The sequence below is a fragment of the Spinacia oleracea genome, chromosome 3, assembly GCF_020520425.1.
Source record: "Spinacia oleracea cultivar Varoflay chromosome 3, BTI_SOV_V1, whole genome shotgun sequence".
In the NCBI taxonomy this organism is placed as follows: domain Eukaryota; kingdom Viridiplantae; phylum Streptophyta; class Magnoliopsida; order Caryophyllales; family Amaranthaceae; genus Spinacia; species Spinacia oleracea.
Window position 1 is genome coordinate 135,988,885 of NC_079489.1, and position 17,630 is coordinate 136,006,514.

Below are 17,630 nucleotides of genomic sequence, written 5' to 3' on the forward strand. Positions count from 1 at the left end.
TTTAAAAACATAGTTACTGTTTTAAACAAATAGTAACCTTGTCAAAAATATAGTTCCTCTAAAAAAGAAAGACTAATATAAAGGTAACTATAACATTTATAGAGTAACTACAACAACAAAAAAGGTAACTATAAAAAAAACTTACCAAGACAGAATAAGCTTTCTTCCTTTGTTCCATCTCTTTTGGTTCCAGAAGCATATTATCAAAGAAATAGACACTTTTGTCTTTCATACTAATGACAAACAGGTAATAATGCTTCGGGTTTTCAATCAGAACAGGAGCAAAAATCTATATAAAAAAGAAAAACAACAGATTACAACTACAAGAAAGGGGACAAAAAAAAGAAGATAATATGGTTATATAAAGAAAATATAAATCATACCATATTACAATCTTTCAACGATTGAACTCCATTTACATCTTTCACACCATAATTAAGACAAACACATAATTCAGACAAGATTTTTTCATTGCCTGGTTTCTCAATCAAATCAGCAACATATTTCTGCAAATCAATATTAAAAGAAAAATTAAACAAAGGCCAAAAAAATTTAAAATAATTAACATTTTATATTATTAAAAATATAACTTACACAATATGTGCCACCTAAAAACAGCTTCTGAGGAGAACCAGCAGGATTCCTTTCATTTTCATTCAATAAAAAAGCCCAAGCTTCAATATGAATCAAAAGAATATCAAATGTGGAAGGAAGGGTCCACATGTCATCTCTTCCTACCGCAATAAAATGATTGTATTCTATAACTTTATCACTGAAAAACATAAAAAAGAAACAATAAATATGTCAGAAGAATTATAAAGGTTACTATAATAAATAAAAGGTAACAATAGAATATAAAAGGTAAATATAGTAAACAAAAGGATACTATAGTATACAAATAGTAACTATATTATATGAAAGGTTACTATAAAGTTAGGGCAACAACTTCACTTTTAAGAAAGGTAACTATATTATATGAAAGGTAACTATATTATATGAAGGGTTACTATAAATAATAAAAAGTAACTATATTATATGAAAGGTAACTACATTATATGAAAGGTAACTATATTATATGAAAGGTAACTATAATATATGAAAGGTAACTATAATATATGAATGGTAACTATATTATTTGAAAGGTAACTATAAATTATTAAATGAGAAAACTTCTACTTACTCAGTCAAAATACCCTCTCCATCAGTCAGAGCAGCAAAGTCCACAGCTTCTTGAACAAATGTTGGAAGATGCCTCATTAAATCTTCAAATGCTATCATAAACGGAGACATAAACATCACATTTTCCTCTATGCCATAGACACTGACATTCACTCTTGATACAGCATGGTTGTTAATGATGCATTTTTGAAATCCAGCCCACACGCGCTCATATTCTTCTATTTCTTCATCATCATCCTCCGTAATTTCTTTATCTTTGCTTTTCAAAGAATCAAGAACTGCATTTATTTGAGTGTCAGGATCAACTTCTCGAATAATTGCTTCGGTAGATGTTGTTGCATCAACAACAGCAGCTGTAACAACTGCAGGCTCAGTTGGAACAACGGCAGAAGGTTGAGGGCAGCAGTAACAACTGGATTGTTACTTGAACCAAAAATGTCATTCCAACCATTTGGTAGATTCTTCACCAACTGATGAATCTCCACCAACTCATCAACCATCTTTTGATAAGTGGAATTTTCCAAAATATCATCGCCATGGTTCTGCGAAGGCATTGAAGCCTTTAATTTGAACAGCTCTTCAGCATGGATGGCTGAAACTACATCCAGATCTCTCTTCATCAACAACCACTGACCATGAAAATCCTAATAACAAAATACATAAATTTAAATATGGAACATAATATGAAAATTTAACTAAAAATACAAAAAATATTATAAGAAAAGGTATCTATAGTATATAAAGATAACTGTATAAAAGTTAACTATAGTATATGAAAAGTAACTATAGAATATAAAAGATAACTATAGAAAATAAAAGATAACTATAGTAAATAAAAGGTAACTATAGTATATAAAAGATATCTATAGTATACACAAGATAACTATAGTACATAAAACATATAGTAACTATTTATACCATATAGTAACTGTTTAAAACATATAGTTACTATTTGTTAAAACAAAGTAATGGTAACATAGTGTATGAAAGATAACTATAGTACAGAAAAGATAACTATAGAATATAAAAGATAATTATATATACCTACATTTACTAAACCAAAGATAATGATAACAATAGTGTATAAAAGATAACTATAGCATATAAAAAATAACTATACTATATATTGACAAATATATCAATAATAAAATAAACTTACATCAGTGGCTTTAGAGAAAATTTCTTCATCTGTAGGATGAGAATTAGGGATTTCAAACTGAAGAATCCTAGGACGCCGACTTGGAATTCGACGCCCAACATAGGGTTGTTCAGCTCTTCCCCCACTGCTGCCTGCTTCATTTTCTTTCGAAATAGATTTGATTTGGGTCAAATCTATTTGACCATCAACAAAAACAAACTTTTTGGAAATTGGATACTTCCCCTTCTCCAATATACCAGAACCATATAATGCACTCATATTGGCATTTTCAGCATGAATCCGATCGGTTACCATCTTCGATGTCCAATGCTGAATAAGAGGTAATTGATCAGGAATACCACTGGAATTCCTAAACTTAATCCTCTGAAAATACACAAGTTGCAAAAACACAACACAGCCTCCAAATGTCTTTTGATCTTTGCCTTTCAATAAACTATTTTTAAATTTCACTGTTTCCTCACATAATACGTCAAGAACGTATTTACACCAATTGTATTTGGAAATCATTTTAGGATCTTCCAAAGCCTTAGCCAATCTCAAATCTACAGTCCTATTGGCTGTTGGAGTAAAAAATGTAGAGAAAGCAACAAAAACAAATAATTGTTTAAACAGATCACCACCATCTGTCAACAATTTAATCTTGTCCTCAAGCAACCTTATAGGAATTTGAGCATTGACCTCTTCAAAACCGAACTCTTTTCTCCACTTGATCTTCAAATCAAAATCAGGATTAGTGGAATTGCGCCCACGTTTAACCCCTTCAACCTCCAGCTCAGAAAGGGGGAGCATAAACAAATCGTACACATCATAATCAGTGATTTCAAATTGCTTGGAATCACTGATTGTAAACAGAGAACTCACACCATCAAAGCACTTGATGCACCAGTACATCATCTGAGTGTTTTTTCGACTTAATTGAAGGCCTAACAATCCTCCAAACCCTATCTCTTGAACAACTGCCTTTTGATCAGGAGAGAAGTCTTTAATTAATTTACACAATGATCCTCCTGAACATTGTGTATCAAAATTAAACCTGAAAAAAATGAATAATGAAAGTAAGTCAGCTTTATATATCATATAGTAACTATTTAGAACACATAGTAACTGTTTAAAACATGTAGTAACTATTAGAAACATATAGTTACTATTTAGAAAATATAGTAACTGTTTAAAACATATAGTAACCTTTCAAATAATATAGTAACTATACTACACATACACATAGAATCTATTTATAACATATAGTAATTATTTAGAAGATATAGTAACTGTTTAAAACATAAAGTAACTATTTAGAACATATAGTAACCTTTGATATAGTCAATATTGTAAACATAGTACACATAGAACCTATTTAGAACATATAGTAACTGTTTAAAACATATAGTAACCTTTGGAGTCATATAGTAACTATTGTAAACATAGTACACATAGAACCTATTTAGAACATATTTCAAAACATATAGTAACTATTTAAAACATATAGTAACCTTTGGAATCATATAGTAACTATTTAAAACATGTAGTAACCTTTGGAATCATATAGTAACTGTTTACAACATATAGTAACCTTTGGAATCATATAGTAACTATTTACAACATATAGTAACTATTTTAAAAAATATAGTAACTATTTAGAACATAGTAACTATTTTGAACATATAGTAACTATTTAGAACAATTAACTAAATTAAACTAACACTTACACGATAGGCAGGCCATCAGCGCCAACTTCTTTCAAAACTTGTGAATGAAGTTGATGAGATTCAGGCTGTGGAACGTCAACCAGAGAAGAATTTTGTAAAACTAGTTGATTAGGTTGTTCTTCTTCAATTGGTTCTTTTTCAGATACAAGCGCAATTGCTTTTGATTTCGGACTGCCAGCCTTTTTGTTCTTCTTTATAGACACAGATTCCTTAGCAACTGAAACAAAACAATTATAAAACAAAATATTACTATATAGTAACCATTACAATCACATAGTAACCAATAAAATCATATAGTAACCTTTCAAATAATATAATAAATACATAAACATAGAGTATCCATTTAAATCAGATAGTAACTATTTATTAGACATAGTAACTGTTTAATTTTATAATAACATTTAAGAAAGATAGTAACTATTTATAACACATAGTTACTGTTTTAAAGTTATATTTACTTTCTAAAAACGATAGTAACTATTTATAACACATAGTTCCTATTTTAAAGTTTATTTACTTTCTAAAAACACAGTAACTATTTATAACACATATTTACTGTTTTAAAGTTATATTTACTTTCTAAAAAAGATAGTAACTAATTATAACACATAGTTACTATTTTAAAGTTAATTTACTTTCTAAAAAGACAGTAACTATTTTAAAAACATAGTTACTGTTTTAGAAATATAGTAACCTTTTAAAAATATAATTACTCTAAAAAACTACGAACAAACCAGTCACTAATAAAAACACTTAAACTTCGTAACATAAAATAAAAAGTGACTATATCTTTGAAACAGTAACTTCAAACAAAAACCACAAACATTTCAATAATTCAAAATCAAACAAAAAATAAGTTCGAATTACTAGAAATTTTTTCAGAAACAGCAAATAAAAGGTAACTATATCTTTGAAACAGTAACTGCATGAAACACTAAACCTAATTTCAGCAAAAACCACAAACATTTCAATAATTCAAAATCAAACAAAAAATAAGTTCGAATTAACAGGAATTTCTTCAGAAACAGCAAATAAAAGGTAACTATATCTTTGAAACAGTAACTGCATGAAACACTAAACCTAATTTCAGCAAAAACCACAAACATTTCAATAATTCAAAATCAAACAAAAAATAAGTTCGAATTACCAGGAATTTCTTCAGAAACAGCATTTGGCCTTCTTCCTCGCCTTCGAGGAGCTTCAACAGCCATTTCAGCGACGGAATTGTCGAATTCAAGTTTCTTCGCTGCCGGTTTCTTCGCTGCCGGATTCTTCGGTGCCGCTTTCTTCACCATTTTTTAGAAAAAAGAAGATCGGAAGAGTAATTTGATGCAAATGGATGAAAATAATCACTGAAATTAAATTTGAAATGGAGAGAGAAATTCAGAGAGAAGTTGGGAAACAGTTTAGAGAGAGAAGTTGAGTGAGAAGTTCAAAAGCCGGGAAAAAGGAAATTAAAAAAAAAACATATATATAATTAGGAAAGCACGTGACAGTTACAAGCAACTTCTCGCACGCAACAACGCAAACACTATAATACCCTGGTCCATAGCATGGACCAGGTTTACTATAGTGTAAATAAAAATTTTATCCCCATTCCCGCCCCATCACCCATGGCGGGTACAAAATCCATCCCCATTCCCGCCCCAACGGGTGTAAGCTAAAATCCATCCCCGCCCCGCCACCCAACTGGGTATCCATTCCCGTCTTATCCCCGCTTCATACCCGCGCTAATACCCGCCTAATTTTTCTTATTTATCAAACATTTGCCATATATACGGAGTAATAAAAGTTAACTATAGTAAAAATATACCTTATGACTAAAGTAACCTATATAATCGGAAAAAATACTCGTCATAACAAAAAAAAATCCAAACAAAAAACATAAAAATCTCACCTAAATTTATATTATCACCTAAAGATGCAAATAAATTCAAACTCACCCCATCACCCATAGCGGGTATGAAGCGGGGCGGGCGTGGATGGGACAGGGCGGGCGGGGATGGGGCGGGTTCAACACAAAATCCACACCCGCCCCATCACCCATGGTGGGTACGATTTTTATACCCATCACCCGCCAAACCTACCTCTATTCCCGCCTACTTGGGGCGGATGCGGGGCGGGTCTCCCACGAAACCCGCCCCATTGACATCCCTAACCCTAACCTAGCGGCAATCATGAAAGTTTCACTATTTTCATCCATGGGCTAATCATGAAAGCCCATCAGCGTATTGGGTTCTATTTCATTAACATTCTTTTGTCTTTTGTTAATTGGTGAGGATTTACAAAAATAACATCAAATCTTCATGCACCTACACATCACCATGTGCGATTCACTGCTTATAGATGCATAAAACATTGTGCATAAGTTTGCTTCACAAGCCCTACTTAAAAGAAAAAGTTAATGATTACAAACACAAGAGTTGGTCACACAAATAGCTGATTCTCTCAGCAACAAATTCTTACAGGGACTATTGATGTTTAGCTCAAACAAATCAATCTGGGTTACAATCTGGATTTAAACAATGCAACTTCACACCACCCCTAAACTAAGAAAGGGAAATCAGAATAATCCAGAATTACAGTATTCTCATCAGCAACATCATTTAGCCACTGAAACTCTAAAAGTGCAGACCCAACAAGATTCCCAGTGGAGTTCCAAACCAGATGGGGTTAGGTAGTCAATTAGTTGAATCCTTAAGCATGCTAGATCTATATAGCTCCTCATCTACTATTAGAGGTGGTATAGTCCATGATCCAAGAGAATATCCAGATTTATTCCCACCTACAACACCATACAAATTTCCTCAATGAAGATTTAAGGTTTTGACTGAATGTTAAGTACACAAGTTTCTAGCATTCTGATATCATAGAAACACCCAGAAAGTAGGAAAAAATTCTACCTTCCCTGGTGGCTTCTTCACATCTTATTTTGTAACTCGAATACAACTCGGGATCCAAAGCTTTTGACAGCTTTTCATACTTCTCTTCAGCCTCAGCAATACATTTAGCCTAGGTAGTCAGAAATTCACATTTCCAAACAGATGATCACAGATAAGCATTAGAGTTCAAAGTAATCAATCATTTATGGAGAACGAGAATTTACAGGTACATACACAGTGAACCAGGAAAAAATATTCACCAGAGTTCACAGGCACCAATGAAAGACATCTTGGTGAGACCAGATGAAACTTGATAATGGACACATAGCTATCATTGAAAAAATTAGACCTTGATCTATTAGAAATAAAGGTCATATTGTTGTCATACTGTTCTCTAACCCTCTCGGGGGCGTTTGATTCGCACAGTGGTATGGGGTTGGAATCAGGAATGATATCAAGATGGTATGGGTTTGAAACTTGATTCTTAATATCATGTGTTTGGTTCATATTGGGAATGAGTTTTTTCCTTTTATTTGAAACCTAACCCACCTCCCCCCCAAGGTTTAGACCCCATACCTTGAGGGTTTAGGTATGAGTTTGAAACTCTTAAAAAATTACCAACCAAACAAATTGTATGGGTTTAGACCATTCTAAACCCATACCTCATACCTAGAGTTCGCGAACCAAACACCCCCTCAGTTATTAACCACACGTTGGCGCCTCAAGATTTATGCCCTTTCTACATTTGGTGAAACTTATCGAACTAATTATGGTAGCAGTTCAAAGAGCAGGACTTGGGCTTCATTCTTTTCACCCGAAAAACCTTTTTTTTCAAACTGCTCTTATATGACCTTGTTGGCCCGTATCTGAACTCATTTAGTTAATTGAACTTCGGTAGCCTTATATCTGAACTCATTGGTACTACTCTAAACTTTTTTTCCCTGGATTTTTTTAAGGGAAAAGAACAAAGCCATAACTCCAATTTATTAGTAAAAAGCATGGCACAACTCACTAGCATGGTGGGGGCCGCAGAAACACCATATATTCTGACAAACATGCGCAAGATATTGAAATTATTCTCCAGCACATCCTCCTGGACAAGAACCCACATGTTAAGCACAGGCAACCTTAAAGCATAAATTATACTCCGTAGTTTCAAAAGACTTTGAACATAGACTGACCTCATAGTCAAACCTGATGCATCATAATCTCCAAATCAATCAGCAGAGAATGATAATCAACAGCATGTAAACGTGTAATCATTCGTTGTGTATAAAAGGACATCAGTGGCTCGCATAAATACTAAAGGAAAGTTACTCACAGATCATCTGATACCTCCACTAGATATTCGGAGACTGTCAAGAATTCCATATGCAGATCATTAACCTTCATTGAAACTTCAAATAAATACCATCAGCCTTAGAGAAGTGGGTAAATGAACCGGCATGAAATACACTTCAAAAAGTAAAGATAAGTGAAGCATGCTACATCGGATCACACATCTTGGAGAATCTATTCATCTTTAAGAAGGGAGGGAGAGTACACAACAAACAAGAAATTTGTAGCTTGCACAACCACATTGTATTAGGTCCTCTGATTAGAATTTATTGAAGTGCACGGGTTCACAAGCAGTTTCTAGCAACACAGGCAATTATCACTAATAAGCACACTAAGATAATGTAGAGAGTGGATATTATCTAATAGGCTAACATATCATGAATTCATGACCATGAAGAGAAACCGGACCATGAAGAGAAACCGGACCATGAAGGGATTGAGAGAAACAATGCAACTAGAAGAATCCCTCCACCGAAGTAATTTCACCTTGATAATTCAACAAGGATTTTCTGAAGGAATAGTTTGAACAGAGCGAGATAGAAAAGAAAGAAGTGTCTGAAAGAAAATCTAAGGGCCTAAGGGAGCATTTATGAAGAGGACGCTTAAAAACTTAAAAAGTAAAATACTGCAAAGAAAGACTTGAAACCACGACCCAGAAACAAGCGGACAAGGATGCAGAAGAAACGAGCCAGGTAAACCAGAAAACATGCAAAATGGCCAGGAATAACTAACTAGCAACAGGAGCTTGGTGGGCTGTTGAGAGTGAGAGGCAAGAAACTAGCTACAGTATGCTCAAGAATCCTAAACCCCACAAAGTCAAAGTCGTATAAGGGAAAATAGTCTTAATTGAACCAAATCAGATTATGTTTAATGTGCTTCCCCCCATATAAAGTGTCAGAGTGTCGGGGTGTATATTTAGATAGTTTAACACCTAGAGAAGCAAAGGAAGGAAATACCTGTTCTCCCCGCAGCTGATACAAAAGAAGATTCAACACCCGATAATCGAAAGATTTTAGATGAATAGCTCTCAATGCATCTTCAATTGAAATCTGCTGTACAGAAATTCAATTAAACAACGTGTTAAATTAATAAAAACAGGTCTTCACAAACTTGAAATGGTCTAAATACTCCGTCAATAAAAGAATTGCACATTTGCATTAGTGAATTCTCATTCCAATGGAAATATGGACAATGAGTGAGATATGTATCCACTCAATATAATTCATAAGGGGGATAGTCTTTATTTGCAAACTATACTTCTATAAATCAGGCTCTCTCGTCATCAGACAATGGTAGAATACATGCATATTGATGCATTGGTTTTAGACTCTCTCGTCATCAAACCGGTGGTGTGTTCGATATGCTCTAATGTACCAAGTAAAAGTGGCAATAGAAGTGTTCTCTAACAATCTAGATTAGTCCTCACCTCTACCCTTAACCTTGGCATACATTTGTAACTCAATTGTCTTAATTTGTGGACTATTTCCGTGATGGGTTGGCTTGGACATGACTAACTTCAAAAAGTTAAAAAAAAAAATTGAAAAAACAACAACAATTAAAAGGATTATCTCTTTATTGCTCTTTTCAATTGAGTTATGGGTGAAACTCGAGGAAAACCTTTGTGAATCTCACTCGCCCTCTAGAATGACTTAGGGGTTTAAAGTGCTTGTTGCATATGTTAAGTGCAATCGTGATTCATATGAAAGTGAGTTAGTGTACATTTTCTTTCCCTTTTTCTCATTCCTTTTGTTTTAAATAAAATCATTCTCTTGTCCCGTTCTTCTCTTTGTTTTGCTTGAGGGCAAGCAAAAGCCTAGCTTGGGGGAGTTTGATGAGTGACATTTATGACACTCCTAGGGTAGTATTTTGCTTCTTTTTTTTCACCCTTACTCTTGTTTTATTCTCCCTTGTTCTCTCCTTGTTTAATTGACTCGGCTACCCACATTTACCTTATTTTCCTTATTCTTTGGGGAAGCTTTTGTTTTTCACGGGTGTGCTAATGTGTAGGAAAATAGGTAAAGTGGACGAGAAAGTCAACGGAAATCAACATCATGCTAAGGAGGAGTCGAAGCAAAGAAGAAGTTGTGAAGCCAAAGAATTCAAGGGAAGTCAAGAAGTTCGGTCGAACCCTTAAGAGTTTGGCCGAACCAGAACATAGTCAAACAAAGGAATGCAACAGTTTGGACGAACCTTGAGGACGTTCGGCCGAACCTAGCTAATGGTTTGGTCGAGCTCCTTCAAGTTCGGCCGAACTTCAGCTTTAGAGGAGTTCCTGATCTTTGTTGGGTTCAGTCGAATACACCATAGGTTCGGCCGAACCTACCTTGTAGTTCGGGCGAACATATCTTCAAGTGCGGTCGAACTTCAATGTTTGGGGAGTTCCTGATCTTTGCTAGTCGAACACATCACCGGTTCGGACGAACCTACCCTTCAGTTCGGTCGAACTCCATCTTTGTTCGGCCGAACCTGCTGTCTATGTTGTCTTCTTTTTCGGGGTATTTATAGATTTTTAGGGCATTTTTAGACTTACTTTAGTTTTGAGCAAAAATAGTCTGGATTTATTTTAGAGAGAGAAAGTAGGGGACTTCATTGATTGCTCATTTATGTTTGGGATTCTCCCTAATCTTGGATTTGAAGTTTCATTGCAACACTTCTCAACTCTTACTTTCGTTTATTATCATTAATTTCTGATTTTCTTTTGTTTTTCTCTTTATTTTCTTATTAATCAAAAACCCTAAAAATAGGCACTTCTATCTTTCCTTTACCATTTTGCTTGTCTATTTAGATTTCCCTAATCTTCCATGATTAGATTTATTAGTTATTTGGCTAATCTCTCAAGATTTAGTGATATTGATTACATTATTGGTGATAGTTTTGTCTACAGATTCGATTACCATGATGAAGTTAGTCTAAACTATTTGGTTAGAGATTTTTCTTTTGACTTATTGGAATTGAACTCTCCTATTGAATATATTATGTTGAAATTTGTTGTCAATTCCATGAATGAGTAGTTTCCATGTTTGGGGGTTTAAGGTAGAAATTTAATAGTTTTTGCAATTATAAGTATAAGTTGAGGGATTTATTCGTTGCTTGCTGGGTTAGACGTAACCTTGCTTAGTCAATGGAATGTGATACATTGATTTGACAAGTGATTGTGAGTCCTTGTGTCGTATGATTTCGGTTTGAGCATTTTTGTTGCCTTTCTAGTTTTGGGTTATTGCGAGAGCATGATTCATCGTAGTTGAGAAGCACTCAGAGTCGGGAGACTTTGAGAGTGATTTTATAAGCCGATGTCATTTTCAATTTTTCTTTGCATATTTCGTTCGTAAGCCCTTCATCCCCTAATGCATGTAACCCTTGGTGAACCCCAAACCCTTAGTGTCTCTAATCCTTATTACCTCTTTTTAATCAATTAGTCCTTTTTAGTGTCTTTTCCAAAACAAAACCCTTTTTTTTATCCGAACTAGCTTATGTTAAATGCTAATCGTTACAAACCCACAACTCCTAGTGGATTCGACCTATACTAGCCATTATTCTTATTGGTTAGTTTAGATTATTGATAAGAGAATATTAGTTCAACGACGAGGATATGTCAATCGAGCGGTTTGAATTTCGAGATTTCTTCACAGTTGCTGCTACTCGAGCCCGATCGGGGGACGACTCGTTTTTCCACTTTTCGTAGTTAATGATCCGGGTTTTTCCTAATTTTTGGAAAGCAATAAATACTAGTTTTTATTAGTTTACAAAACACTTTAGATTTCCAGGATTTTTTGGCACTTAGTTTATTTCTAGAATACCCTTGTTAATTACTTTTCAACTTCAATCCATGTTTCGATCTTTGAAGTTCAATCCTTCGTCCTTCAAATTGGTATTGCTTTATTCTCTATTTGAATTACTCAATTTCATTTATGTCTTCATTAAATATGTTTGTTTTGTTTAATTTAAATATGTGTGAGTAGTTTATTTTCTAGGGTTTAGGGGATCCATGAATGTTTGATTGGGATTTGATTGGTTTTGATATTGGATTATTGATGTTAATTTCTATAGTATGTATTAATTGTTCATCAAGTTTGTTCGCCGGACTATTTTGTTTGAGTTTCATAAACATTAGATTATGCGTCGAAAGGTATAAATCTGATGTTTTTGATATGGAACTATTAGATAGGATTATTTCTAGTACATTGCGAGAGCCTGCTAGTTGTAATTCATAGAGGATTCATAAGATTCGAAATATGCATGTTATCCTTGGTTATGATTATTAATTGTTTATTATTGTCCATTGTCCAATCCTAGTCTACATTTATAGTGAACTGTTGCCCTAGACCTTTTAATATTGATATTCCCTTCGTTTAATTATTGTCGAAATTTTAATAACTGTTACCCGTAGTCTAGACCTATTAATTAGTAGTAGGAAGAACGTTGTTTCCCTGCAGATACGATCTCTACTTCCCTAGCTATATTTTAAGTTTGTGAACTTAGGTTTATCTTTGATAGGAGTACGATTTAGTCTGTCACATACATGCCTTAAAGGATCCAGAAACAATGATCAACTTGAACAGGAGCAGACATCATTCTTTCATTCGAGTTTAAGTAACTATGCATTTTAAACTTTAAGTATGTTCTTTATAATATGTGGAGATCTGGAAGCATTTAGACGGATTTAAGTAACTCAACTTGTTCTGAAGCACCACAAAGCCTTCTTTCTAGAGCCCAGTACTCCTCTCCATATTTCAGTTCTTCTCTTATCCTGCATGCTTTAAAAAATTTGAAGTTGTTTGAACGTTTCATAACATTAAAAAAAATGCAACATAGACATGTATTAAAAGCAATACCTCTCTGTCAGCAGCCCATGATATTGAAGTAAAAGCGTAAGTGTTCGAAATGGATCTGATTCAAAAACTTTGTCCGGCCTGCATGCCAAGGTAGAATATGCTTCCTGGATATATGAAAGACTGAGAAAATTCTTTTGGCTCATATAAACATGTTAAAGAAGAGTCCATAAAAATACTAAAATAGCCTTTTCTTCAGCTTACTTCATGAGATTTTCCATCTTGATTAGCTACTTTGTTTACGGTTATATCAACCATCTTCTCATTCAACGTGTCCAACTGTTCATTAAAAGCTATATTAATTACCAAACAAAAAGACAGACCACCCTAGTTGCCTAATTTACATAATGACTGGATTTTACATTTAATTTTTCCTATCATTTAATAGGACAAGACAGCGTGAAAGTTTTGTCACAAAGCCTGTAAGAGAAGCAGATGGCCACCTAAATATTTCCAAGTGATTCCTTTCTGAACTAGTTACAAGAAAAAAAAAAATCTTTGTACCTGGTAGATATAGCTTTCAGCGAAAGAAAGCACAGGTAAGTATTTGAATATATATTCTGGCCTTTTCAAATCCATTCCGTGGAACATAAAGTAAGATCTACACTGCAAAACGGACAGGTGAACATTAAAATCATGAGCGTTTGACAAGGTCTATTGTTACTAGATACTACGAAGAGCAAGAAACAGCTACCGGACAAAACAAAACAAAAACAAAAAAAGCAAGCTAGCTTCAAGTGCACACAGCCTATGTAATTATGTAGGCTACCATGGCTAGAAGCATTCAACCAGAGTAAGAATCCAAGTGTTGGAAAATTTTACATGTTTCTCATTTAAATTGGAATGTGCTAATATCCATTGCAATGTTGAAGTTGGATATCCAGTACATGTATTTAGGTGTTAGGATGAATTGAAAGTCCATGTAAAATGGCATGTAGGCTTTGTTTGGTAGAATGGAATCAGAAGGAAAAGAAAAATATGGGTTCTAGTGTTTGGTTCCAAAAATTAAATTGGCTTTATTATGAAAGGAAGGAAAATGAAAGGAAAACATCATTAATAAATTCTCTTTTCCTTTCCTCCCAAAAGTGGGGGGAATTCGGAAGGAAAGAGAAAATTAAAAGTTGTCAAATGATCTTCCTCTCTTTTCCCCTCACTTTATTCCGTCAAACCAAACAACGGAAAATAAATTAAGTTTCTTTTCTCTTCTTTTCCTTTCTCTTTCCCTTCTTTTCCCTTCCCTTCCCTTCCTAATGTTGGTTTTGGATCCTCCAGAGTTCTAAAATAGCTCTACAAGGTAGAGTTTAAGCAATATAAACCATTGAATGAAAAATCAATGGCTCATACATTATCTTTCGAAAATCCCCCCTGTTTTTTCTCATCAATATCCACCCCCTGATTTTCCCTTCCCACTAAATAAGCCATTGATTTAAAAATGTATGGTTTAGATACAACTCTACATTGTAGAGTTTTATTGAAACTCTAGAGGATCCAGACTCCCTAATGTTGTACCAAACAAAGCCGTATAGTAACATGACAAATAATAGTTAACCATGGAAAAATTCTCAAATACAATGATAAACACAATCCACAATCAAGAACAATCACTAAACTTGAAATGTGCTTGACAACAAGTCAGTTCATCATGATCAAGTGACAAACTTCCAAGGAATGAAGAATACTCACAAAGTCTTCAAGTGTGGAATTTGCTCGTTGCATCGCATCCAACCCAATTAAAGCTACATCCTCATATGCCGAATTCATTCTTGAACCATGGCTGCCAATATCATCACCAGTATTCCCCTTAACCAGATTGACAGACAGTGAATCACCCAAACCACCCGTTCGTTCCCCTGCAATAACCATGAGGTAAAAATCTAGCCAAAAACACTCTCTAACCAAATGGTAGGTGGCGTAAACCCAAAAGGGTCTTCTTATTCACTGTAATTGTTATCAGCAAGATTTTGATTTTACTCACCAGGCAAAACCACCAATGCTTTCTCAACAAACGATGGTGAAATCTACGCAATGAATGTACAAATACAACTAAGAAAATACTGTGTCTGAAATTAATTACTGGGAAATGCATAATTTATTGATTGAAATTGGATTGATCACCTTAGGCAAATGTTGGGAAATTAAGCTGCATTTGTCCTCAATGCTCAGTTTTCCACTGGGTTCCATCTAATCTCATGAAATCATTAATATACAAAAAATGTTCAATTAGTATGCAAAAGAGACAGTGAGAGAAACAGCAAGAATTAAGAGCAAAAAATTGAGAAAAGGAGAGAGAAGTACCAAAAAGAGGAGAAATTGAGCGAGAAATCGGTGGGAATCCGAGTGAGAGGAGGCGGAGGTCGGAGAAATGAAGTTTTGGGAATCCATGAACATCAAAATCCTTTGCGTTTCTTCAAGTTTCTTCAGTCCCTCCATTTTCGGCTGTTTCTTGCAGAGGAGAGAGTGAGGGTTTCTAATCAGCGTTTCTTTCGGTTTTCCGTAAATTACTTCGTACATTAAATCATCAATCGGTCTTGCGCGCAACAGGTGTACGTTAATATTAACGTACACCAAGCTGTCACACGTGCGAAATTTTAGTCGCCTTCTACGCCTGCCAAATTAAGAGCATGAGAGAGAAAATTAAAACAAAACCCAAATAAACAAAATCCAAAAACCAGAGGAGAGAGAAAACATGATAAAATTATGCAAATTCAATCATGATTTTCCGATCGAATTTGAAGAAGATTGAAGAAGATTTGAAGGCTGCCAAAAATCCATAAGATCGAAGAAGAGAAAAAGAGGATGAGGAAGATTTGCGATCGGATGCAAAAGGCGATAAAATTCTGCATATTCGAGCTTGAATTTCCCTCATGATTGATCTTCACTGCAATTTAGGTATCAGGTATGTATTTAATCTCTTTTAATTTAGTTCGTTTTTGGATAGGTTGAGGAATTTAGGTATATAATCAAAATATTTGGATTTGTTATTGTTTTGCTAGATTGATAGGTATATAATCAAACTCTATTCGTATGCCTGTTTGATTTGATTTTGATTGATTTTCCAAGTAGTTGTTGTCTTGATTCTGATTATTTCATTAAATTTGTGGCTGTGAGGATCGTTGTTCCTGGTCTTACTATTTCTGCTGTTTGGTTTTGGTGATCTGATATTCTGTTTTGGTCTGGTGATCTGATTGATATTGCTAAACTATATTGAGGAGATGACTGATAAACAAGTAAGGCAGCTTCACTTTGATCTTGAGTTGTTTAATGAAAGGGTGTACAGTAAGTTCATTGAGGCAGCTTCACTTTGATATCCTCCTTTTGTTACCATATCTTCTTAGAGTTACTATGGGATTGTTGGTTTGTTTATTTGATATTCTGCAAATTTAAAAGATTTATTGAGGGATTATCAACATTGGCTCTTGTTTAAAAGGCTTGAATCAGTTGTTTCCTTCAAATGGATTTCATGATGTTGGTGGCGGTGGGTAGGAGATAACTTTTTGCACCTGTGAATTGACCTCATATGTTGAATACACTTTGCTCCTTGTTCTGATCTATGTCTTTCTGAGAGTTACAACAGTCCGATTTGAATTGGTTTTATCCTGCTGTTGTTAGCACTGTGGTTATTTATTCTTTGCAAGTGTTGCAAGCCTGAGCTCAAATTTTTATTCTGAAATGCTTAGAAATGATGTAGGTGTTGTAGCAGCTACCACTAGTGATTTCATCACTTGATGCATATATGGAAAATGATTTACATAGGTATTGTTTCTCATGATTTTTTATACGAAAATTTCAGTGGAAATTAGTGAATTGCCTTTTAAATAGGTCATTGGTTGCTAACCCTCATCTTGTTGGTTTGAATATATGCAGCATTCCTCATTTAAAGACTTATTCCCTCTGAACAGGTAAGTCACTCTGACCTCCTTTCCCCTAGATAATCACAAAGGAAATTTGTCTGGTATCATGCTTTAGAATTACTTCATCACTTTTGGCTGGAGTTATGCTGTTGGGTTTGGCTTCGATATCCATACATGCCTTTGTCTAATGAATCGGATTTGGATTTTCTCTAAGATTTGTGTATAAGCTTGTAAACTTCTAGAGCATTGATGCCATTTCTTTCAAAAAGTGCATCAGACCTAGGTGGAGAAAGCAAAAGAACGCACTCCTGGTTTTACATTGTGTGTTGTTATTATTGTAAGCCTATTAGCTCAACTGGTCGAGCACCGTGCAACTTGCGCGGAGATGTAGGTTCAAATCCTACATAGGCTATTTGTTTTATTATGAAAAATAAATCGGCATTTTGGGTAACTTTTACCAATTTTAGTGTAACTTTTACTACACTGTAGCTAACTTTTACATTTATATTCTTAACTTTTACGGAGTATATTGATATTCCTAATTTTTCAGATAAGTCAAGACCCAAAAGTTAAAATTAACTTTTTTGAGTAAAAAATGTAGTCGTTTCTCAATATAGCAAAACACAACCCAATAGTATGTAGGCTATATGGGACTTGAACCCACACCATGTACATAAATGCACATT

General features: G+C 34.3%; 1 protein-coding gene and 1 long non-coding RNA gene across 6 annotated transcripts; one reads left to right on the forward strand and one right to left on the reverse strand.

The window, feature by feature from the left end:
* Positions 1 to 389: 389 nt before the first annotated feature.
* LOC110792836 (uncharacterized) lies at positions 390 to 16,461 on the reverse strand. Of its 5 annotated transcripts, none has more exons than XR_008931125.1 (15): positions 15,389 to 16,435; positions 15,209 to 15,274; positions 15,069 to 15,111; positions 14,777 to 14,943; positions 13,598 to 13,699; positions 13,298 to 13,372; positions 13,097 to 13,200; positions 12,939 to 13,011; positions 9,221 to 9,316; positions 8,248 to 8,312; positions 8,108 to 8,120; positions 7,939 to 8,019; positions 6,948 to 7,056; positions 5,192 to 5,396; positions 4,123 to 4,261 (listed from the first exon to the last, which is right to left on the reverse strand). XR_008931125.1 is itself a non-coding variant. In XM_056840830.1 (14 exons), the coding sequence occupies exons 1-14, from the start codon at positions 15,602 to 15,604 to the stop codon at positions 6,726 to 6,728; spliced, it is 1,314 nt and encodes a 437-aa protein (XP_056696808.1). In that variant the 5' UTR covers positions 15,605 to 16,385; the 3' UTR covers positions 6,433 to 6,725. The 5 variants fall into 5 exon arrangements, 1 of the variants encoding a protein (XP_056696808.1); XR_008931126.1 differs by having other exon boundaries at positions 9,221 to 9,313; positions 15,389 to 16,408; XR_008931127.1 differs by lacking the exon at positions 13,298 to 13,372 and having other exon boundaries at positions 15,389 to 16,461.
* Positions 15,761 to 17,232, forward strand: LOC130470537 (uncharacterized). The gene is made up of 3 exons (XR_008931128.1): positions 15,761 to 15,989; positions 16,782 to 16,846; positions 16,958 to 17,232. It is a non-coding gene; the product is annotated as an uncharacterized lncRNA (long non-coding RNA).
* Positions 17,233 to 17,630: the final 398 nt, after the last annotated feature.

Coding starts and splice junctions, on each gene's coding strand:
- LOC110792836 (XM_056840830.1), bottom strand. CDS start 15,604: ATGTACGAAGTAATTTACGGAAAACCGAAAGAAACGCTGATTAGAAAC. Junction 15,275..15,388: donor CTCAATTTCTCCTCTTTTTG/GTACTTCTCTCT, acceptor TCATGAGATTAG/ATGGAACCCAGTGGAAAACT. Junction 9,317..12,938: donor TTTGTGGTGCTTCAGAACAA/GTTGAGTTACTT, acceptor ATTTCTGTACAG/CAGATTTCAATTGAAGATGC.